Source organism: Panthera tigris, chromosome X (genome assembly GCF_018350195.1).
Source record: "Panthera tigris isolate Pti1 chromosome X, P.tigris_Pti1_mat1.1, whole genome shotgun sequence".
Classification (NCBI taxonomy): Eukaryota; Metazoa; Chordata; class Mammalia; order Carnivora; family Felidae; genus Panthera; species Panthera tigris.
Genome location: NC_056677.1, coordinates 101,625,208 through 101,649,951, shown reverse-complemented (window position 1 = coordinate 101,649,951; position 24,744 = coordinate 101,625,208). Strand labels below are relative to the sequence as shown.

General features: G+C 45.5%; 1 protein-coding gene across 1 annotated transcript in view; it reads left to right on the top strand.

The window, feature by feature from the left end:
• Nucleotides 1-24,744, top strand: part of TENM1 (teneurin transmembrane protein 1) — a 734,132-nt gene that overhangs the window by 687,188 nt on the left and 22,200 nt on the right. The window contains exons 26-29 of the mRNA XM_042974325.1: nucleotides 2,133-2,499; nucleotides 3,931-4,441; nucleotides 17,301-17,473; nucleotides 18,564-18,799. Of these exons, the coding sequence (XP_042830259.1) occupies nucleotides 2,133-2,499; nucleotides 3,931-4,441; nucleotides 17,301-17,473; nucleotides 18,564-18,799 (1,287 nt within the window). The remainder of the gene's footprint in view (nucleotides 1-2,132; nucleotides 2,500-3,930; nucleotides 4,442-17,300; nucleotides 17,474-18,563; nucleotides 18,800-24,744) is intronic.

Genomic DNA, 24,744 nt, shown 5'->3' with positions numbered 1-24,744 from the left:
AAGAGAAGAGCCATACAGTATAGAGTAAGTGGGTGGTGGGGCGGAGAGTGCTGTAACACAGTTCTTGGAGAAGTGCCCAGTGATGAAGAGCTATCGAGGAGATGTCAAAGCAAGTATTGGGCTGACTGCTGTATCCAGGAAGGAACTAGAGTGGAGCCATGTTTGGTTGGCCTGTGTGTCCCAAGAGCCTAGCACACAGCACGTGACACAAGACACAAGACACACGACACGCACACACACGGACGCACGCACACGCGCGTGCACACACACACGCGCACACACACACACCAGTCCTTTTGCCCCTCATTGCCATTAACATGCCTTAAATCCATCGACATCTGTCCATCCCCCACTGTTACCATTCTATTTCAGGTACTATCATCCCCCCACCTAGACCACTGCAGGAGCCTCCTAATTATGGGCCTGCCTCTTCTCTCACCTCCTCTTCCAATATGATCTCAAAAGCAGCCAGTGTGATTCCTCTAGGACCCAGCTATGTCACACTCTTGTTTAAAGTCCTTTAGTGATGTCTCACAGCCATGAGAATAAAGCTGCACATGCACATCCCTTCATTACCTGGTGTATTAGTCTGCTATGGCTTCCATAACAAAATACCACACGCTGGATGGCTTTAATAACAGAAATTTATTTTCTCACAGTTCTGGAGGCTACAAGTTCAAGATCGAGGTGTTGTTGACAGCTTTGGTTTCTCCCGAGGTCTCGTTCCTTGGCTTGCAGATGACCATCCTTCTACGTGTCCTCACATGGGCATTTTCTCTACGCTTGCACACTCCTAGTGTCTCTTCCCCTTCTTATAGGGACGCCGGTCCTGCCATATTAAAGCCCCACCCTTATGATCTAATTTAACTGTAATAACCTCTTTAAAGGCCCTGTTGCCCAATACAGTCACATTAGGGGTTACATGAATTTAGGGGGACACAATTCAATCCATAGTACCTAGCCACTGTCTACCGCCTGATTCTCATTGCTCACTACTCCCATATGCTCAGCATACATTAGACTTACCAAATTATTTGTAGTCACCTGGATGGGCCACATGTCTGTAAATTCTGGACCTTTGTCCATGCTGTTCCCTCTACCTGGATGGCTTTCAACACTTCCCCCTCCCCACCCCACGCCATTTTCATCCCATTTCTCTCCTACCGGTCATTTCGGGTGGTACTTTCTCTGGGAATTCCCCACCTCCCGATTCCTAATCTGAGTGAAGGGCTCTCATACCCTCTCTGCTGTTTCTTTCTCATAACATGGAGAGTCAATACCTAATGACCCTTCCAAGGGCTTTGCTAGACCATGAGTCATTTGAGGGCAGAGGATGTGTCATAGTATTCTTCTGAATCCCCAAAGCCTACCACAAGACTTAGCCTAAAGAAGGTAGTACTCAATGCAAGAACAGATCAACCCGTTTGCAAGAAAAGGGACAGATGGAGTGAACCAGGTCAAGCTATATGGCAGTACATTACAACTTAGGATCCCATATCACCAGCTGATAGGTTGTGCCTGAGTGTTCCACAAGATGGATGCTATGTCTGTGCTGACGGAAGGTCCTGTCCCCAAAGGTTGCTGTTAGAGTAAAATCTAGTTTCTCCAGTACCATGTTTTCCAGAAGCCTCTATGACTTTGTTCTTCCATGTATCTACAGAATAGTAAGAGAGAACTGTATATCCTAGTGACACAGAAGCCCTAGAACGTTGGTCCTCAAACTTGAGTGTGCAGCAGAATATGCTGGAAGGCTTACTAAAACACAGATGACTGGGCTCCCACCCCCAGAGTTTCTCATTCGATAGGTCTAGGTTGGGTCCTGAGAACTGACATTTCTAACAAGTTCCCGGGTGATGCCGTTGCTGCTGGTCCGGAGACCACATTCTGCAAAACACGACTCTAGAGGATCCTTCCGGAATTATTGAAAATGAATTTACATTATGCTGAAAATAGTAAAAATGATAAATAGGTTTCCCCAGAAAATGTGATCAACCATCCTCCCCCAGCTTTGCCAGACCAACGTTGCTGAAATTCACGAGATAGGGAAGCGATAAGCCAATTTTTCTTTTAAGGTAAAACTGCCCCTGGAAAGAAATTGTAACCTAACGGTGTGTGTTCTGCTCTTTTCGCAGGTGCGATTAGAGTGGCCAACAGACCTTGCAGTCAATCCCATGGACAATTCATTGTATGTCTTGGATAACAACATTGTGCTGCAAATCTCTGAGAACAGGCGCGTGCGGATCATCGCGGGGCGCCCCATTCACTGCCAGGTGCCAGGCATCGATCATTTCTTGGTCAGCAAGGTGGCAGTTCACTCCACTCTGGAGTCTGCTAGGGCCATCGGCGTGTCCCACAGCGGGCTGCTTTTCATCGCCGAGACGGACGAGAGGAGAGTGAACCGCATTCAGCAGGTCACCACCAATGGAGAGATCTCCATCATAGCCGGTGCTCCCACTGACTGTGACTGCAAAATTGACCCCAACTGTGACTGTTTCTCAGGTATGACCTTTTTAGCAATTCACCAGCTCCCTCTCTGTTTCCAAAAGAAAAACGCGCATCAGAAGAGTCAAAAGGAAACACAGAGTGTTGCCTGTGGACCCTGGGATAAGCGAGTGGAGAAAACGATGGGTTGGGGTTACGAAGCCTAGTGTCTGGTCGTTGGTCTGCAACCAGCCGACCGAGTGATGCTGGGCAAGCCCCAAAACCTCTTGGGGACTCGCTTACCTCGTCTGTTAAAGAGGTCGCTTGTCTCGGTTTTATCACCTTGCTGGCTTGAGGATAAACTAGTGTAACAAAATCTTGATACGGTTAAGTTAAGATCACTATATGAATGTAAGATCATAACACTGTTTGTACTTTGGAGAAAAGGACAGTAGGTAAAACCTGCATTTACTGATTTACCCAAGGTGAAACTCACTTCCCCTAAGTGACTGGTTTCCAAATTAACCGTGTTTGCTATTTGAAAGCCAAAGAGACTAGAACAAGCTGTTTGGAGGACATAGGGGCAAAATAAACTCCCACAGTGGATGTTTCTCAGGACATCACTCTGCTACTTTGATCGCTTAAAACAAACAAACCAAAAAACAAACCTTTCTCCCTAACCCATAGTGCCCTTTACTTCCAACTGAAATATATTTCAAAAAGAGCCTTTTCCCCCAAACATGGAGCAGATATTCCAGATAGCAAACAGTCCTCTAAATGCCAACCGATACATTTATTGCTGGGATGTGGCGATCCCTCCATGCTACCTGCAGTCCTGTTAAACTGCTCACCCAGGCCCGAATCATTCTCTTAACCTTTGCCTTTCCTTGGGCCAGAGGAATCAAGAGTGAGCAACTTGGTCAGTAACGACTTTGGATCAATATTTCCAATGTTTTCCTGGACAATTAGTTTTATAGTTATTTTGCTAACTTCTATTTTTCATTCAGGGCAAATCTGATGTTTATTCCAGTTATCAAATTTGATGTTCTGAATAATTGCTGCACTTACAGACTTAGTGTACTTTGACAATGTGACCATGGGCATGAGCCAAAGAAGGGTCCTCTAGGCACAGTAGAATTGCAAAGTCCTGAGGCAGGTCCACAAGCACTGACACGCATGAATCGCCTGGACTTCCAGCCAGATTTCGCGTGGCTCCCGTCGTCCGCTGTTTTTTCGCATCTTGCGATACGACACTGAACGGCAGGGTAGAGGATGTCACAAAACCGGTGTTAACTGAGATAATCGCATCTTACTGTTCGTCTTCACTGGTACTGACTCAAGAATTCTGAGGAAGTTTCAGATTTGTCAAGGGAGGGGCGTGCAGAGAGTGTTGGTTCACTGGTTGTTCCCTTTAAAATGACTACTGATGCACAGAGATTTCTCTTTATGGCTGTGTTCTTAGAAATGCTTGCGATGACGATTATTAAAACCACGGTCTCTCTCTCACAGGTGATGGCGGCTATGCCAAAGATGCAAAGATGAAAGCCCCTTCCTCCTTAGCAGTGTCACCCGACGGTACCCTTTATGTCGCAGACCTTGGGAATGTTCGAATTCGTACCATTAGCAGGAACCAGGCCCACCTGAACGACATGAACCTTTATGAGATTGCTTCACCTGCTGACCAGGAGCTCTACCAGTTCACTGTCAATGGAACCCACCTGCACACCTTGAACTTGATAACAAGGGACTATGTATATAATTTCACCTACAATGCCGAAGGTGACTTAGGTGCAGTTACCAGCAGCAACGGCAATTCTGTGCACATTCGCCGTGACGCAGGTGGGATCCCCCTTTGGCTTGTGGTGCCCGGTGGGCAGGTGTACTGGCTGACCATAAGCAGCAATGGAGTCCTGAAAAGAGTGTCAGCCCAAGGCTATAATCTGGCCGTGATGACCTATCCTGGAAACACGGGGCTTCTAGCCACCAAAAGTAATGAAAATGGATGGACGACCGTTTACGAGTAAGTTTCTCATTCTCAGCGTAGGCTTTGTTAAGCTTTTATTTGAAATGGTATTATAGTGGGGAAATGGCTTAGTAATTGCCGGGGGTTGCGTGCTATTTTCTCGTAAGAACCACAATAAAAAAAAAAAAATCAAAAGTCACGGAGAAAATTTTACCTAACTCCTAGGGTTCAAACCCATTTCTCCAGAGCAGTTTTGCAGAGCATAATAGTAAAAACATAGATTGAATGAAGAAGCAGGTGTGGCACGGCAGGAGACAGGAATGAGATAGAAGTCCATATACTCAAGAAATTTACAGCATAGCTAGGAAAACAAGGTAGAATTTCATTTAAATAACAAAACTAAGAAAATAGTTCGAAAGCAACAAAGAAGCAGTGTGGCTTCACTAGTGTTTATTGATCCCTGTGGGGTTTCATGAACGAATAAATGAACGTGTGCCAAGCCCAGCCAAGCCCAAGTTAGTATAAGCTGCTGTGGGAGGTAATAGAAGTCAGAATATAAGAACTAGACCCTGGAAAGCAAGTGTGAAATATGTAGGGCAAACGCTGAACAGGAGTGGCTGCACTCCATTGCCTGCTTGTTTGAAATGTGGAGCCAGACACCCCTGTACAGGTCTGGGCTTCCTCGGTTTCCCTGCACGAGTCAGAGAATCTGGCATGTTGTAGCGTTCACAGACTGGACCTGGGATGGCTTTGTTTAACTGGGAATTAGCACAGGGTGTGTCTGACAGCAGGCTTCTAGGAGGTGTCACGACACGGAAAGAGACCATTGTCCTTGCCTTTTCAAGCACGGACAACCTTGTTTGCAGGTCAACTCACTTAGAAAGCTAGTCTGCCAGCCCTTGGCAAGCATCTTTTCCACAAAGGGGAATTGCTGAATTTTTAAGCAGTGCTCTGAGTGAAGATAATCTATGGAATCTGAACCCAGAGTCCGCAATGGCATTAAAGTCGAAAAGCGTGACAAGTGGAAATGTTAAGTATGAGGGGTTCCCGGTGTGACTGTTCTGTGAGGAGGCAGGCATCGTGAAGGCGCTTTGTCCAATCTCCTTCAGGCCTCCAGAGGAAAGGGACAAAACAATTGGCCTTCACATTTTGGATCGTTTCCCAAAGAAATGCCACTTATACAAAAAAGCTGGACAGCTGTTTTAGTTTCGCTGAGAAATACGTGTTTAGTTGTTGCTGTTGCAAGTCTTACTCTATTTTTTGAAAAATTTCTCTTACATCTTAATAAGAGTCATAAGAGCCCCTGTTCACTGAACGTTTACTATGTGCCAAGTAGTAGGCTAGGTGATTTCCGTGCATCATTTTACTTGATCCCCAGAATAACAACATGGGATAGGTGCTCCTGGTATGCCTATTTTATGGATGAGGAAACTGAGGCACAGAACGGTTAACTTGTCCTGGTTCACACAGATGTCCAGGATTCAAACTCCCAACAGTCTGTCTCAAGAGCCCAAATTTGTAAATACACTACCCTGAAGAAAGATAAAGTTTCTAATGAGAATGTCTTTTTCAAAAGTTCATGCAACATCCCACCGCACCTGCAATTAAACAACTGTTTCGAAAGCTAATGGTTGACTTCGGTCAAGCAACAAGAAATGGCTGAAGTATTAACTACTTTTCAAAATAGCAGCTCAACCATTCATTCGCTGAGTCATCGATTCATCACATTGTACACTTTACGTATATACAATTTCTTTGTCAATTATACCTCCATAAAGCTAGAGGGGAGAAAAAACAAAAGTAACCAGTTTATTCAACAAATATTTATGGAGCACCTAATCAGTGCCAGTCAGTATCAAGTACTCTATCCCCCTGGGGCTGGGGATACAGCTGTGAACAAAACAGATAAAAATTCCTACCTTCGGGGCACCTGGCTGGCTCAGTCCATAGAGCACGCAACTCTTGATCTCAGGATTGTGAGTTTGACCCCACGTTGGGCATGGAGCCTACTTAAATGTTTTTTAAAAAATCTCTACCTTTGTAGAGCTTACATTACGCTGGAGGGAGACAATAAAATGTACAGAAGTTCAGATGGTGATAAAGTCCTGTGGAAAACTAAAGCGGGGTAAGGGAGATCAAGAGAGTGGGGCCGAAGGGGGTTTTATTTTGGGCTGCGTGGTCAGACAAGGCCTCACTAAGAAGGTGACATTTCAGTAAGTCCCTGTAGGACATAAAGGAGTAAGCCATATAGATATCTAGGAGGAGGGAAGAGAGAGAACATTCCAGGCAGAGAGAATAGCAAGTGCAAAGGCCCTGCAGCAGGAGCCAACCTGATGTGTTCAAGGAATACTAAGGCAGCCGGTGTGACTGGAATGGAGTAAGAAAAGTGGGGAGATAAAATCGGTGAAGTGGCCAGGCCTACTTTATGTAGTACTCTGTAAAGACTTTGACTTTTATTCTGAAGTGAGATGTAGAACCACTGGAGAGGTTGAAGTAAAGGAATGATGTAATGTGACTTAATTTGTAAAGAATCAGTCTGTATTGAATACATCAGACCGTCTGGTGGAAACAGGGGAGCCCGGTGGTGGAGAGAGGAGGGGTCTGCAATACTCGAGGCAAAAGATGACAACTTAGACCAGGGACTGAAGGCAGCAATACGTGGTAAAATGCTAAGTATATCTTAACAGTAGATTTAGCAGGACTTACTGATAGATTGGATGTGGAGTGAAGAGAAAGAGGGTTAGAGAGAACTCCAAAGGTTTTGGCCTGAGCAACTGGATGTTGAACTATTTATCAACATGAGGAAGAGTGTGCAAGGAATACATTATACTGGGCAGGAGATCAGGAGTTCAGTTTGGGATATAATCAGTTTCCTTAGACATCCAAGTGAAAATATCAAGTAGAAAATTGGCTATATGCATCTAGAATTGAGGGGAAAGGCTGGAGATTTCAAATTGGGAGATCCACATTTGGTACCCACCAGTGGTTAGAGTGTATTCAAGCCATGAGATGGGTAAGAAGAAAAGATGATGACTAGACCTGGAGCACACCAACGTTTAGAGCAGAGGATATGAAGAGAAACCGGCAAGCGACCAAGATGGACAGCCCAGTGAAGTAGCAGGAAAAGCAGGAGAGTAGGATGTCCTGGGAGCCAAGTAAAACAGGAAAGAGTGCTCAGCTGTGTTAGATACTCTGGATAAGTCAAGTAAGATAAGGACTGAGAATTGACCATTCAGTCTAGCACTGTAGAGGTCATTGTTCACCTTGAGAAGGGCAGGTGCCGTGGCACCATGGGGGACAAAAGCCTGAGCAGAGCTGGTTTCAGAGAGAATGGATATACACATGTTCACAGCAGTGTTACTCATAATAGCCAAGAAGTGTGAAGAACCGTTGTCCATCGGGACACGAGCACACAAACAAAATAGGGTACATCCATACCATGGAATGTTACTCATCCATAAAAAGGAATGAAGTTCTGACATATGTTACAACATGGATAAACCTCAAATACATTATGCTAACTGAAAGAAGCCAGTCACAAAGGACAAATATTGTATGAAGTGTCCACAAACGGCAAATTCATACAGGCTGAAAGTGATTGGTGGTTGCCTGGGTCTGAGAAAGGGAATGGGAATTGGCTGATAAAGAGGATGGGGTTTATTTCGGGGGTGATGGAATGTTCTAGAAGTGGTAGTGATGATTGCACACACTGTGAATGCACTGGAAGCCACTGAATTATATACGTTAAAGTTTATTTCTTGAGAAAGAGAGAGTGCATGTGCGAGCAGGAGAGGGGCAGAGAGAGAGGGAGAGAAAGGATCCCAAGCAGGCTGTCAGCACAGAGCCTGATGCGGGGCTCGATCTCACCAATGTGAGATCATGACCTGAGCTGAAATCAAAAGTCGGATGCTTAACCTACAGACCCACCCAGGTGCCCATAAATTGTATAACTTTAAAATGGTGGCTTTTATGGTATGTGAATTATATCTCAAGAAGAAGAAGAAGATGATAGTGGCTGAGAGGAAGGAGATTGGAGACAATGAGTAAAGATTTCTTAGGAGTGCAACCATTGTGGGAAACAGTACGGAGGTTCCTCAAAAAAAAAAATTAAAAATAGATCTACCCCTATAATCCAGGAATAATACTCCTGAACATTTACCCGAAGAATACAGAAACACTAATTCAAAAGGATATATGCATCCTTATATTTATAGCAGCATTGTTTACAATACCCAAGATATGGAAACAGCCCAAGTGTCTATCGATGGATGAAAGGATAAAGATGCGGTATGTGTATACAATGGAATATTACTCAGCCATAAAAAAGAATGAAATCTTGCCATTTACAACAACACGGGCGGAGCTAGAGAGTATAATGTAAGCAAAATAAGTCAGAGAAGGACAACTACCATATGATCTCATTCATAGATGGAATTTAAGAAACAAAGGAAAGCAAAGGAAAAAGAGAGAGAGAGAAAGACAAATCAAGAAACAGACCCTTAACTATACAGAACAAACTGGTAGTTACCAGAGAGGAGGGGAGATATAGTACGGGGATATAAAGAGTATACTTACCATGATGAAAAAAAGTAAAATTATTAAAAACTAAAAAAGATATATTCTTCAAACTGTGTTCGGGGGGGAAGCTTTGAAGGGAACACCAGGTTATTTAACCTTTGGATCAAAGCTATTGGCACCATTTATGGATCTGTGGTAACTTTTTTTTTTTTTTGGGATTTGATTTCAAGGGTAAAGGATGACATTGATATGGTTGCAATAAATTATGTGATGCATGTAAGAAGAAAAGAACTCTTCTGAGAAGCTTTGCTGTAAAGAGGAGCAGAGAAATTGGAGCAGGGGTAGGGAGAATGGGGTAGGCTGAAGGAGTTTTGTTCTTAACGAGCAACGTAACAGTATATTTGTATACCGATGAAAATGATCCAATAGAGAGGGGAAAAGCTGACAATGCCAGATAGAGAATAGAATATTGTGGTCAGATCAGGTCGTGCGCCTGGTTTCCACTGGCAACACGTTGATGCAGGCACCGTGTGACAAGCAAGATACGGTGCGTGGAGCCCAGGCCTGTTACCAGGACTTGACTGGCAGTGAGTGAAAGGTATCAACATCACTGTTGCCAAATAATCAATGTTGAGCCTCTAAGAGGTGAGAAATGCAGGCGTTCACATGGGGGTAATTATGGAGTTTTACAGCCACAAAGTGACATTAGAAGTTATTTTAGGGGCCCTTGCATGGCTCAGTCGGTTAAGCGTCCAACTCTTGATTTCGGCTCAGGTCACGATCTCACGGTTGGTGACTCCGAGCCCCATGTTGGGCTCTGCGCTGACAGAACGGAGCCTGCTTTTAATTCTCTCTCCCCCTCTCTCTGCCCCTCCCCTGCTCACGCTCTCTCTCTCTCTCTCTCAAAAGAGATAAAAACTTTAAAAAAATGTTTTAAAAGAAGTTACTTTGCAAATGAGGAAACTGAGGCCCAGATAGGGACACACTCCCCTCTTCACAGTTGCTCACCGGCTGAGCCTTGAGTCAGGTCTTTGAGCATCCAGTTCAGTGTTCTTTCCACTACTACCCTCACTGCCTTCCAGAAAAAAGAGGAGGATCTGGGATTGTTAAGAGTGACCATGGGAAGTCTGAGGAGCTAGACTTTCCCTCCAGGAGCAGGGAATGAGGAGTGTGATAGCACCATGAGAGAGAAAGGAGGCTAAATACCCACTTCTTCCTCCTCCCACCTTAACTCCAGCCAGGATTATGCTGAAACCCTCCTAACTGAAAAGCATCTATGGAGAGAAAGCCCGTCTTCCTCCTGAAGCAGTCCATTCTGGTGCCGAACGTCAGTGCCCAATGTGACACTGCCCCTGTCCCTTCTTGCCCGCACAGAAACGCATGAGCAGTTTCCCACCCTGCACGACGTAACTGACTCTTCTTACGGTCTTCTCTATACAGAGTCTGACTTCTTTCACTTTTATCCTCCAAGGCGTTAAGCCAGTCCTGAACACTCCTTCGAGTTTTTCTCTGTCCTTCTGAAGCTGGGGAACCCAGAATTGGACCCACTATTCTAGTCCAGGGTCAGAGCCCTGCCGAGGTCGCTAGAGTATGGCTGGGCCGCTGCTGCCAGGCCCTCCTGACAGAACTCGAGCGTTTCTCCGAGGTGAGGAGGCTGCCTTCTGTGGCCAGAGGGGACAGACTGTTTGCCAAGGTGGAAATGGAAATTGTGCTCTGAGAGGAGAGACAGAGAAGCAGAAACAGAAGCAAAATTTGGCAGGACGGAGGACTGCCGCGTCCAGGTAGCTAAGCCAGCAATCCATCCAGCTTCTGATTATCTGTGGCGATGGGGAGAAGAAATGACACGGATGACCCTGGACAGTGGGTCATCCAAATGGGATTTTAAAATGCGTCTTGTGCAGTGGTAGTATGTGGGCTTGTATTAGGTAATGTGATGTTGTTTAAATAGTTCATTGATTTTCATAATTCCGTTTGACTTGGACCAGGCTCAAAATTGCACACCCCAAGTATTAGTACTTGATGCTTGACTGCCCCTACGCGTCCTGAATGTCACGGGGAAAGCTGACCACAGACAAATGGCTCACGGAGAGGTGACTGTCAAAGCAGGAATACCGACCGAAGGAGGCAATTCTGGCCCGAGGGGGCTGGCGGGTTCCTAATTGCAATGACCCTGCCACAGCGGGGGCCCACGGGAGGGGCCCAGCAAACACACAGCAGGCAAGCCTTCTTTGCCCAGGAGCCCGCAAGAGCGGCCAGGATGCCCTTGCTTGTTTCTCAAGCATTTCCCTGGCAGAGGCTTCTACTATACTAAACTGGGAAGGTCCCAGACTGAGGCCAGAGCTTCAGTGTGTCACTGCTGCTGGTCCAGGCTGAGCAGATAGTTCCTCAGGCCCTTGACCATGTGAGAGCCGTCCACTCGAGACTGTGACTTTACATGATTTCTTGATCCCTGGTCTACTGTATTCTCTCTCTTTCCGGCCCTTGTTAGCACAACCCCCTGCCACCCCCAAAAAAAGCCATCCACTGACAAATTGGAAGGCCCTCATAATAGCTCTGAGTGCCTTCTAGGCTATTTTATAAATGCTCGATTTTATGGAAGGTGGCTAATGAGGGATTCTCCCTCCTCCCTGGTAAGATTAGAAGTAGGGGGGAGGGGCAAAGCAAACAAGCCATGCCTCTGGGGGATACACCTGCCTGGGCATAGGATGTGATTCCCACGGAGAACTGGTTATGTAAATGAATAATCAGTCTAAACACATCAAAATGTTTCCAGTGTTTTCTAGAGTCTCAGAGTAGAGAGGGAACTAAAGCACCACGTGGTCCAGCCCCCTGTCTCCAGGCAGGCGAAGGATTTCAGTTAAACAAGAACAGAGAATTGTCAACCGTCCCTTCAGGTCTCCTGAGACAGAGACTCTCAACACCTTTGCTCAGTCACCTCTCCATGTATGTGCGTTATGCCCTTGATAAGGATCAAGAATGAGCAGACAGAACTGTCGTGGGTCACGCTGGGGAGAACTGCAAGAGCGACAGGGAGTGAACAGAGGGAAGAGAGGCTACCGGCCTCCAGTAGGCCGGTAGGAAAGCTTCCAGAGGCTGGTAGGAAGGATTAGCTGCAGCGCATAGGACATCTACATAGGCAGAGCCTGGCCTCCCGGTACCACCGTAGCTGGCTCTGTCTCTTCTGTGAGCACATTGGCTCTTGTATCCACCCATCCCTTCCGTTTCCACTGGTAGCATTTTATTTCACTCACTCAACAAGTAGATGTAGCGAGAATCTACTCTGTGCCAGAGAAAACAGGCACGAATGAGACAGGGGTGCCCTCCCTCTATGGATAGGAGCTTACAAACTAGTGAGGAAGACAAATCCCAATGATGGGCCATCACAGTACACTGAATAAAGGCAAGAGGCCACCATCTTCCTACACAGACGAAGGCTGCAGCCTTCCAACATGCCTTCCTGCTCCACATATCCCCTTCTAAGATCTGCTGCCACCAAAGTACTGCTTTCATCACACTCTTCTCTCCCTAAAAGGCTTGTATGTCTCTCCACTCTCTACTGACTACCTGCTTTCCTCCAGAGCCTGGTACCCCAGTTCCCCTCTGCTCTGGCTCCAACATGCCTCTCAACCTTATCTCCCACTACCCTCCTAGAGGAACCTTGTGCCCCAGCAAGCCATTCCTTTTTTTTTTTTTTTAAGTTTATTTTGAGCGAAAGAGCAGGATGGGGCAGAGAGAGAGAGAGGGAGAGAATCCCAAGCCAGCTTCACAATGTCAGTACAGAGCCCGAGGCGGGGCTCGAACCCACGAACCACAAGATCGTGACCTGAGCTGAAGTCAGACGCTTAACTGACTGAGCCACACAGGTGCCCCAACCCAGTTCTCTTAAAGGACATCCCAGCCACCTGCATGCTTTTCTTCATACCATCACCTCTCTTTGGAATGCCTTCCTCTCCACTCCCATCTCTGCCTACCAAGAGTTGAGCTTCACCTACCTTCTAGAATTTAAATACCATCTCCTTCTCTTCCTTTTCTGTTCAGCCCAGCTGGAAAGACTTCTACCTCCTCTGAGCTTCTATAGCTTGTTTACAGAAGCACATGGCAATATTCTGGCATTAAAGTGATTTGTGTGAATGTCTTATCTGCCCCGCTAGGCTTTGAATTTCATTCAGCACTGTACCTCTGGTACCTCACACGAGACTGATACTTATTGAATAAAGGACAAGTGGAGATAGAAGGGCATTATGGACTTGGAGCCGAATCAAAGGAAGCCAAATGAAGTTATTGGTGAGGAAGGGGACTCCAGCATTTTCCACAGAATGCTTATATTAGGTTGGTTAGGTTTCTGGCATAAAAAAGGGAAAAGGGCCTGTTTTCCTTTAAAATATAAGTAATGAATTTCCTTCTATAATCTTTAATATTTTCTTCAAAGCAAGGTGGAGGAGCTTCTAGTTTTTACGCTGCATGGTTTAGCTCTGGCTTAAATTGTCCTCAAGGGAACAGGGCAGGCTATCCCTTGTGAGAAAATATCAGACCAAATATATTTTTCATAATGTGTAAATATCACCCTACCCCAACGAAACTATATGCGCCTCCAGGACCAGAATGACTTCTGAACTTCCTTTACAAATGTCTTCTTTGCTCCAATGGGGGCATGCGCGTGCACACACACACGCACACACATCCAGGTGCACATGGTCTATCAAGGTGCTGAGCAGAACAGGAGTTATACTCAGTTCTTCACTGATTGGTGTCCCGCGAGACCCTCCATAGTGGAATTCTGTAAAATCGCGACAGGAAGGGACGATCTGATGGCAAATCTCCTCTTACTAGACCCGCTTCTGATGACTATGAAGACTACAGTCATCACCTGATCACACAATTCACCAGCCAGCATTTGCAGGCCTCGTCAAGCGAGTGCTACTCTGAGCCACGAGAAGGAGGGGCTTGCTACCATGTTGTGGCCTGAGGGGATGGGTTGCAGCATATTGGCTTGTACTCCGCACCAAAGGATGCAGGCACCAAAGGGAAACACACAACATAAGAGGTTTTGATTAAACTTGTATCTTTGACATTCAGTCTGGAAACATGCATTCCCCTGTGACGGAGAGAAAAACCTCAAGTAAGCCATAGGAAATCAAAGGCTCCCTTTATTTCTTATCCACTTTTGAGCAATCTTTCCAAAGTTGTGGGAATTATGCACTGATGAGTACTTCCGGCTGTCACTCTTCCTTGGGAAGTGACCCCACGGAAGAGAGGTGGGCTATATGTTTAGACCTAGGACCATACAAATGACAGAGACACCACGTGAAAGATACCACCAAATGTGATTGCTAGGACTGACTGGCAGAACTGGGGTATGTCAGTGTGTTGGATAAAGTGCTTCAGGGCTATTTTGGGGGTATTTTTCCTTCATTTTTATTGAGATATAATTGACACACAGCACTGTAGAAGCTTAAGGTGTACAGCCTAATTACTTGACTTCTAATATTGAGAAATGATTACCAAAACGAGTTTAGTTAACATCCATCATCTCATAAAGAGAGAGAGAGAAACAGTTTTTTCCTTCTGATGAGAACTTTTACGATCTGCTCTCTTAGCAGCTTTCCTATATACCATACATCAGTGAGAGCTATAGTCGTCATGTTGTGCATTACATCCCCAGTATTTATTTACCTTCTAACTGGCAGTTTGTGCCTTTTGACTACCTTTCTTCGATTCCCCCACCCACCCCACCTCTGGTAACCACAAATCTGATATTTTCTGAGTTTGGTATGTGCGGTTTCTTTTTTGTTTTAGATTCTACACGTAAGTGAGATCATACACTATTTGTCTTTGTCTGACATATTTCACTTAGCATTACGCCCTCCAGGTACAGTGCTTTGTTTATGATAGACTTAAAGTCAAATATGCATTTTCAAGAAGGATGCATGTCCAGCCATGGAAAGGAAATCAGGCAATATAACTTTCGAACTACCCAGCAACTGGGAAGGGCTATGGAAAATTCTACCTGATCCCCAACACCATTGTTTCTTTCACCAGAAAAGGATCAGGCAGCCACCTCCCAGCTAGATCTTTCCAGGTAATTACAGTCTTATCCAGCACTATTTATCTTTCCTCTCCAAATGTCCTCCTGTCAATTTGGAGAGTGGGGATGGGAACAGAATATGTAGGAACATGGCTGTGCTCTTGGGAATAAGCTTTTAAATGTATAATCTCAGACAAAGAGCGCCAGTGACTGAGCTTAAAAGGTGTCTGGAGGAGAAGGGTTTAGGAAACCAGGCTTATCCACTGGCCACTGCTAAGTCTCGTTGGAATTTCTGGCACTTGTACCTCTGCTCATGGATGGCTCGGATGGCATCTGATGTTGTCGTCTTGCCCTGAGGAGTGGACACATCCACTGTCCTCCCCTTTAGATGAAATCTTGCTTTAAAACAAGAGGCCGTGTGACTGAGAAAGAAGGAAATTGCCCCCAGCTGGAAAGCCTGTTGGGAACTTGCATGCATAGCATCTTAAGTCAGATTTCCCGGGGGAATGACCATGAGTGACCTTGCCATGATTTGAGGAAACCACCTAGAAATCAGGAAGGGTAATCCAATGAGGCAGAGTTGCTGTCAATGGATGTGAAACAGAGAGGAGCTGTCTGCATAATCCCGGCTGTGGGGCCCCAGTCTCCCTTGTGAGGAAGGCAGCTTCCTTCTCTCTGCTTCTTGGAAACACTTTGCCGCAGGGAAAAGCAGCTTGGCACCCTGGGATGATTAAAGGTAGACGTTGTTTTCCTATCCTGGAAGGAAGACCAGGCAGACGGGTTTGAGACTGTGCTGGGCACTCAAGCCCTTCCGTGCCTGTTTCTCATCAGGGGCCTGGGATTTACAGCCACAGAGCCCCAGAGCAGACCATGGGCAAACAGGCTGAGCAGGGCCCAGGATTCTGCCATCAACCCCAGGCACAAACAGTACCCTTCGGCCTTTGCTTGCTAATGAGGCCTTAGCTGCATAGTAGCAACACACCAATGACCATTTGGACTAAAATGCACTTAAACAAAGGATGCATCCAATTAAACGATTGGGCTTGGCATGTCTGTGACGTCAAATGACCTGATTGTTTTTATATGCATACATGACTGTCTAAACCATTAGCGTGTGTGTGTGCGCGTGCGCGTGCGCGTATACACGTGGCACCGAGCTTGGGGTGGCACTGTGTATAGCCCCAAGTTCAGTTCCGTCTGATAAGGTAAGGTCCAGCCCCCTCTCCCAAGCCTACCAAAGGCTGGTGTAGGTTTTAACATTTGAGCGACTCTCCAGGCTGAGTTCTTTAAAACCTAGTGAACTAACACTAAATCACTGTGCCATTTTGCATAATTGTCGGGGGAGGAAATGGTGAAGCCAGACTTCGCCATCGTGTCCAGGCTGTACCCTGCTTACTTTGGGTAAAAAGAATATAATTGTTTAACATATTAAAAGCAAATAAAAGTGCTTAAATATTTTGTAATTTGCAACTTGAAAAGAAAACAGTAATGGGTTTCCAAGTGCATGCCTTTACTTTTAATGAAGTGTTTATTTTTCATGGTTCTATTGGCAATAAAAGAACAGCTCCACATCAAAAGCCTTCAGGGAAGCGGTTTCCATTTGGAGGACAGTGAGATTGCCAATCATTCCGATTTTTTAAAAAAAAAAGTAAACTCACTAGACTATATTTCCAGATATATGTTATTGCCTATTATCCCAGGTAATTATTTTTTTTGTCTTTTACTCATATAGGCAAATTACAACGCATTATGTACTATACTCTAAAAAGATTAAAAAAAAAAAAAAATTAAGTGACACTGGGATCAGGGGGCTCCAGAATGTTTTGATGAACATGTTTCCATTACCCTCCGTGCTTGTTCATTTTGTTGAAAGAATGATTCATTCATTTCAAATTTGGCAACTTAAACGGCAAATATAATTTTCCTATCACAATGCAAAATCAGTTTATTGCCCTTCCAGACATTGGGGCGGTTCTTGCCCTTTTTTCCTTTGCCAACAGCACCCTCTGCTGGTGTCTGTTATCCATCACATCTAATGGGATCGACCCAAATTGCAAACGGAGGCCTCCCTGCAACATTACACACAGCAGGACATGATTCATAAATCAGTTTTCCACCCTGGTGATTCATTACCAGATATATTTTTTCTGTAAAACAGCACAGCTCAAGGAAGTCATCAAGAATTCAGAAGCTGCAAGAAATACCTTCGTTTGATTAATCATCTCTCTGACCTTTTTCTTCTTATTGAACAAGGTTAATAATACTTGTTATCACTCAAAGTTAAACTGTATTAGCTGCCAAGTGATTTTTATTTGCAAAGGCCTGTTATCACTGCCAAGAGGCTTCAAAGTCGGGATCGGTTACATTCCTCAGGTATGACCCCGAGGGACATCTGACCAATGCGACGTTTCCCACTGGAGAGGTCAGCAGCTTCCACAGCGACCTGGAGAAGCTGACAAAAGTGGAACTAGATACTTCCAACCGTGAAAATGTCCTCATGTCAACCAACCTGACAGCAACTAGTACCATATATATTTTAAAACAAGGTAAGGATACTTCCCACTTCGCCTATCTTAACTTCTGCCTTCAAACCTCTGCACGCCATTAACAAATAGAATTCGCTCCTGGCTGAGGAGATGGCTTCTCCTCCCTATTTTCCAGCTACAGAGGCTAAAACCCAAACGAAACCACACCTTTCACAAAGTTCACGTTGCCACATTGGGCCACATCTCTGTGGGAGCTGTGAGGTTAAATCCCTGCCAAATCCGCTCCTCCTTCAGGTCATTTCCCAACACCCAGCTGTTTGTAAAGCTCTTTCGGGCTCTGATTGGGTTATATTAAAGAAATGAAGTCTGTGCCCCAGCTGAGATTAGCATTCTAGATCAATGCTGACGTGAGGCAAGAATGTAAGTGAAACGAGAGAATTAAAATCTCATTCTAGTCAGAGAGAAAAGTAAGAATGGAAGAAAAAGGAAAGGAAGCCTGGAGGGAGGGAGGGGAGAAGGGGCAGAAGGGGAGAAGGAGGGAGAGGGAGGGAAGAAAACAGAAGAAAATGGAAGGGAGGGAGGGAGGGAGGGTTGCATTTGGAGGGAATGTCTTGTTTTCTCTCTGCCCAGCCATGAAGAACTGATTCCGTTGTTAGGTTACGGGCCCAGACGCCCAAGTGTCCAGAGTTCAGGTTCACTCTGAAAGGATCGGTGGTAGCAACCTCTGTCAGTGTTACCGTGTCGCTAGGTCAGCCGGTGTCCCCAGGCAGTAAGGAGGCAGAGTTGAACTTCGTCTTCTCCTTCTAGCTCCCAGCGTGTCAAACTGAGGAGGCCAACCCGCCAGGTCCCAGATGGATTCTGTGAGGGAATTCTTTAAAACTGAAAAAGAGAAAGCCAAACACAGCCTGCAGTATTAGGAATCTTTGATCCAAGAAACAAGGTACCCCAGCTATGAAAATAACGAGACCCAGACGGACAGAGAGCGCGTCGGCCTGTCAGAGGGGTTGGCTAGCCCAGAAGGCAGTTGGGCCCCTAGCGGCCCCTCTGCTCACCCCGCCCCAGACTTGCCTCCTGAGGCTCCGCTGGTCTCTTCTCTGCCTGCCGCGCTTCCCTTTCTCCCCCTCTTCCTCCTTTGCTCCTCTGTCTACAGAAAATACCCAGAGCACCTATCGTGTGAGTCCGGACGGCTCTCTGCGCGTCACCTTCGCCAGCGGGATGGAGATCAGCCTCAGCTCGGAGCCGCACATCTTGGCGGGGGCGGTCAACCCCACCCTGGGCAAATGCAACATCTCCCTGCCTGGAGAGCACAATGCAAACCTCATCGAGTGGCGGCAGCGCAAGGAGCAAAACAAAGGCAACGTTTCGGCGTTTGAAAGGAGACTGAGGGTAAGGCTTGGGGCCCGACGCAAGGTCCGCAACTGGCGGTTTAGGTTGGAAAACCACACAGCCGCCCTGATCTGAAGTCCCATCGCAACAAAGCTTTTCTGGGTGACTGACTAGCGTATAGGATACACTAATTCGAGAGAGGGTGCTAACGGCTGATAATGGTTCAGTGTCCTTAAATGAACACTCTAACAGGAGCATTCTTTGTCATTAGCCAGCTGAAGTGCTCTAATAGTAGCAATTTCAGCCACCAAGAAAGTCTGGGTGGAGAAATGGGTTTAGTAGGGAGGCCCTCCAGAATCCCTTCCAGCGTGCTGGGGAGATGGTCATCAGGCTCACTACACTTGACCCAGCTCCCTGCTCCGGGGGTAGTTTATACTTTACGTGGAAGGACCCGGCAGGCACCCACACAAGGACGTGAGACAACAGGCAACATCTGGGCAAAGGCAGGTGCAAAGGAGGAATCGGTGAGTGATACTATTGCCGTGAATACACTATGAAGGGCTAGAGGGGTAAAGGACTAGCGCCCAGATGTGTCCGGTGGTGCTCAGAGACAGCTGTCCGGAGGACATGAAAGGTTGCAGGGTTTTCACGTCCTTACCAGGCACAGTTCCCCGCAGTTGACCAGAAATCTCTGTCAAACCTGCCTTCCTGCCACACGCAAAGCCTCCGAGCACCACGGCACTCTGTCTGCCTGTCCCTTCTTCGTGTTAGGATGATGTGACCAACTTTCCCAATATAGTAACATTCAATATCAGCCCCAGAGCAACTGCCAGCCCGAGGGAAACAATCAGTCACAATTGAGGCCGGGCCTGCCTTGAGTGCCTGGATACCCAGGATGCTCGCGCTTCCTTCACTCGCGGTACAAATTCGCTCCCGGTGAAAATGTGGTATCCTTTAGGCTGTGGAAATGCAACGCCAAACAACCACCCGAGTCCAGTAAGAAGCGGTCGATCCAGTCCAAAGGCGTGACGTGGACAAAACAATCCAGCACTCACTTTTTCGGGCAGTTCTGTTGGTGACACACGGGCACAGACTTCAGTGATTTTGTAATGCCACTACAGCTGTCTACAGGCACAAGTCAATCGTCTGTTTTGATTCTACCACCAGTCTCCAACAGGACATTTCCTGCTGATACGCCCCTGAATTGAGAAGTAAAACCAGTCCAAAGAGTCCACCCCTCTCTGTGTGGGAGGCAGTGAGGGTTGCAGTCAGAATTCTAGAAATGAGATCTCCTGGGCAGAGCCGTAGATGGGGAAGTTAGATGACCTGGCTTAAGAAATGCCTTTATTTTCTTCGCCTGTGAAATGAAAGTATCGTGCTCAAGACAAGTAGGAACTCTGTACATATGGCTTATCAACCTCATGGACTCCCCGCAGAATACTTGTATCACATAAATGATCTCTTAGTGCCTCCCCTGGTTTACAGCCTCAAGAAAACATTATGAACCATATCAGGTACTATGGGTTTTCCCGTTCGTCAGGAAACCCCATCCTATACTATGTGACTTCGGGGTTTTCCACTTTCTAGGATAACCCGCCATTTTCTCCCCTCCATATGCACAGATAATGGAGAGACTATAAACTGTAACTTATACCTCATATCCCAAATTGTTCTTAATGTTGAAAAGTTAATGCTCATAAAACATTTGGGGCATTTGGGGGCCCTTTAGTGTTAAGGAGTGAAGTATTATTTAGTTAACACTATTTATAATTGACCCATTTCCCTTCCTGTCGTACAGTTGAGCAGATTTGTGGAACTGCTTATAAGGGCAACAGATTCAGTACTTTCTCTTCTATGTGACTTCTAGGGTACTTCCTGAGGTCCTGTGACACAGTGGAGCCCCTCAGCAGCTGAGTGGTGTCACCGTGCATGTCCCTAGAAACCTAACAGCAATCCTTTACATACGTTTCGTGCCCTAGAGTTAACAAAATGCTTTCGTAGCCAGGATTTTATTGGATCGCCACCACCGTCAATTGTTGTTATTCCCAGCTTACAGATAAGGAGACTAAGGCCCAGAGAGGTTAAGTGATTTGCCCAAAGTCAAACAGCTATTAAGGATCAGAGCCAGCACTAAAATGTGGGTCTTCGCCTAGCGCACCACTCTTTCCACTTCATCATGCTGTGCTGCCTTGTTCCTTAAAATAATTAATCTATAAATCATTGCCCCACTCAGTGGAGCCACCTTGGCAGGGCCTGACTCCTCATTTCAATGCTGACAAAAAGAGACAAATAATCGACTCTAATGTACTGGCGAGTGTGGGTGGTACAGGACAGCTGGCTGGCCTCCAGGCAGGAGGAGCGTGGAAGAGGCAAGGGAAGGGAAGCTGCTTAACTGGCTAATTCTTACCTTCTCTCCCCATCCTTGCGCATTTTTGTTTATACCGCTGCCTCGGTTTCCCCAGATGAGGCAAATCTGATTTAACGGAATGTATATGCTCCCTTAACATAGGTGTGAATCCAATTTTGACGAGGCAAGCTCTCTTCCCCTGCTGAGTTTATTATTTCAGAGATGGTACCCCTTCCCTTCCGGTCACTTTTCAAGGAGCAAGCAGATGGCACGAGATGGAACGTTCTCTCTTCCCGGGCCAGATATGCAGGGTCCCATTTGTAAGCATACGTGTACAGAACAAGCTTTTCCGATGCCCTCGAGGACCTCAAGGCCTTAGACGGAATCATTTTATTTATGTATTTATTTATTTATTTATTTATTTAAATTCAAGTGAATTAACATACAGTGTAGTATTGGTTTCAGGAGTAGGACCCGGTGACTCATCACCTACACATGACACCCAGTGCTCATCCCAACAAGTGCCCTCCATCCTGCCCACTCCCCACCGGCAACCCTCAGTTTGTTCTGTGTCATTAGAGTCCCTTGTGATTTGCTTCCCTCTCTCTGTTTTTATCTTATTTTCCTTCCCTTCCCCTGTGTTCATCTGTTGTGTTTCTCAAGTTCCATATATGAGTGAAATCATATGATATCTGTCTTTCTCGGACTGACTTATTTCACTTAGCATAATACCCTCCAGTTCCATCCATGCTGTTGTGAATGGGAAGATTTCATTCTTTTTGATCACCAAGTAATATTCCATTGTAGGAATATACCTCATCTTCTTTACCCATTCATCTAGACTGAATCATTTACTTCTCCGGATGGAGCAGCCAGTCCACAACGAGGGCAAGTTGGGGGTACCAGAGCTCTTGAGACAGAATACCAGGTTCAGATAGTCGTACAACATAGAAACTCCTGCTGTACTGTGGGAAATAGGACTCCTCTTTGAAAAACCACACAAAGGTGTGGTTGTAATTTTTAAATGTGCTTGGGCAGCAGGTCCTAAAACACTACTTGTTTGGGCACAAAATGACAGGTTCATTTAAAGACCCCTTTGGGAAGATGATGGACATTCCAAAAAGCTACCTGTCACATCCAGCCTAGACCTTCTAGCTCAAAGAAAAACAGACAAGGATAGACTTCTCTTAGAGATAAAGCAACAAGAGTTGATCTTCTCTAATGATTGATGGCATTTTTTTTTCATACAAAGTCACCTCAAGGCGAGCAAGGCAGGCTGTCGGGAAACGTGATATCCTGCTCACCCTGGCCAGGCGAGGGATTTGTAACCTCTGGGATGTCCTGTGCCAACTCCATTAAGTGAAATAACTCACATTAACATCCGGAAATTTCCTTTATTTCGAAAATCCATTCCCTACCCCAACCTGAATTGTGTTTGAATCACCTTCCTTGCCAAGTACTTTTACATCCAGTCCATGTATCTTATCTGTTGCATCAGCCTGTCCCCATAAATACATTTCCCTGGACAATGGAGACATTAGAGTGCAGATAACAATGGAAGCAGTGGTAAAAGAATTGGACATTCACCCACAGCGAACCAGTCTGGGAACTTCACCCAGATTGCACCTCGCCACACGCACGGATACTAATCCCGTCATAGGAGACTTATCCCAGCACTGGATCCCAGAGCTCTTTACAAGATTTCGCAGACTGAGATGTGAGGTTACAGCAAAACCCCAGCACTACACCCTCCTTTATGAAAAGGAAAAAAAAAACAAAAACAAAAGTCCAGGAAGCTTAGCACTTCAAACCAAAGTCATAAAATCAAGTAAGATGATTATGTGTTTACAAGCAAAACGAAGCAAAGACTTATCTAAAACCCTCGCAGTTGATTTTTGTCCCCTCTCCACTCAAAGATAACTGAGCACCGGGTAGATTGGTTTTTAAATGCAACATGTGACCGTTCATACATGATCTGAGCTCTGAAACGGGGAACAAGCCCAGATGCAACACAGGGTCCCAGGCTGACAAATGATGGGGAATTTGGGAGGCAGCCAAGAAGGTTCCGGCATCTCCCTCCCTTCTCAGAAAATGCCTTTGCTGACAGGGCACTCGGCTACAGGCTGCTCAGAGTTGGAGTTCACATTTGCTTCACGCTATTTTAACTTCCTTCTCCCCGGGTTTGCTGGAGGGATTCGTTTTGTGAAAATTTAGATAAGGAACCTACTTGCAGATAGGTTAATCTATTTTCAAAATATATCTGTCGTTCTCAGTCCCAGGTAACAGTGCGTCTACCCCTAAGGAGTCACCTGGAGACAGGAACTTTCGGGCATCCAGGCAACCGGGCCGAGTTGGGTTTTTTGGGGCCAGGGGATTCTTGGGGCCCTCCAAGCACAGAAGCTACTACATTTGTTAATCTTAAGTCAACCCCACTAAGAGAACTCGAAAGAAAGTATTTCACATATTATTCCGCATGCATATAAGCATTAATGATTTGGTATGAAAAATTTCCATTGTCTGTTGTATGGTTACACAAATGAATTCCCCAACAGGAGAGCATTTAAACGAGAGCAAATTAATATAATGCAAAAAGCATCTAAGTTAAATGATATGGCAGAAGTCAGGTGAGCGGAATGAGTAAGATTTTGAGGAACAAGTGGTATGCCCATAATATTGCACGCCTTTTCCCATCTATGAAAGGATCCATATGGGCTGTGCAATCTCCATCAAGAGCGGCATTATCACAATTGGTCATAATTACAGCAGCTAACATTCACTGAGGTCTTACTATGTGTATTGCTATATATTAATTCACTTAGTACGCATGACACTTTATCAGGTGGTTTCTATTATTATCATTCCCATTTTACAGATTAAGAAACAGGCACAGAGAGGTCACACATAACTAGTAAGTGGCAATACCAGGATTTGAACCCAGGCGGATCAACCCAATAGCCCATGTCCCAAGATTGCTACTAGCACTAAGATTTTGTGGGCTGGCGAGGTAAGGAGAGTATCTTGTGAGTAAAAACAAGAAAAGAGATAAAAGGAAACTCCAGATGGAATAGTAGCAGCTGATGCTAACACGAAATACAGGCCCTGTTCATTTATAGACAAATCTGTGAATTAAAAGCAAGCCTAAGTATGGTTTTGATTGTCAGCCTAGCAGTTATCATTAACAAATAAAATCTGTAGCATTGTCCTGATTGATTTCTAAAAATCAAGTACTAATTACCTTCAAACCAGTGAGTGCAGGGTAGCATGTACTAATTTAAAATCTGTGACTTTTCTATCCATTCTCATAAATTCATAGAAATTAAATGCAGGGCATCTCCCAAACTGTGATGTGATTGCTTCGCCTGTGTCCCTCATTCACCTTCTGACTTTTCCAGCAAAGATTAACAGATTAATTCAGGCGCATTGTGAGCTGAAATGCTAGACAGCAGGAAATTCAGCCTTTTCTTCCCTGTAGAAGAAAGGAAATCAATTGCCATAATCATAGCTTACTTGAGTTCAACACATTTTGTGTATGTGTTTTATATACATGTATTCTGTATATATAGGATATATATAGAATATATTCAACTGAACCATAGCAAATTGCCCTTTTTGTAGGCCCAAAACAGTCAAATATCAACAAGCTACCTATACATCAACT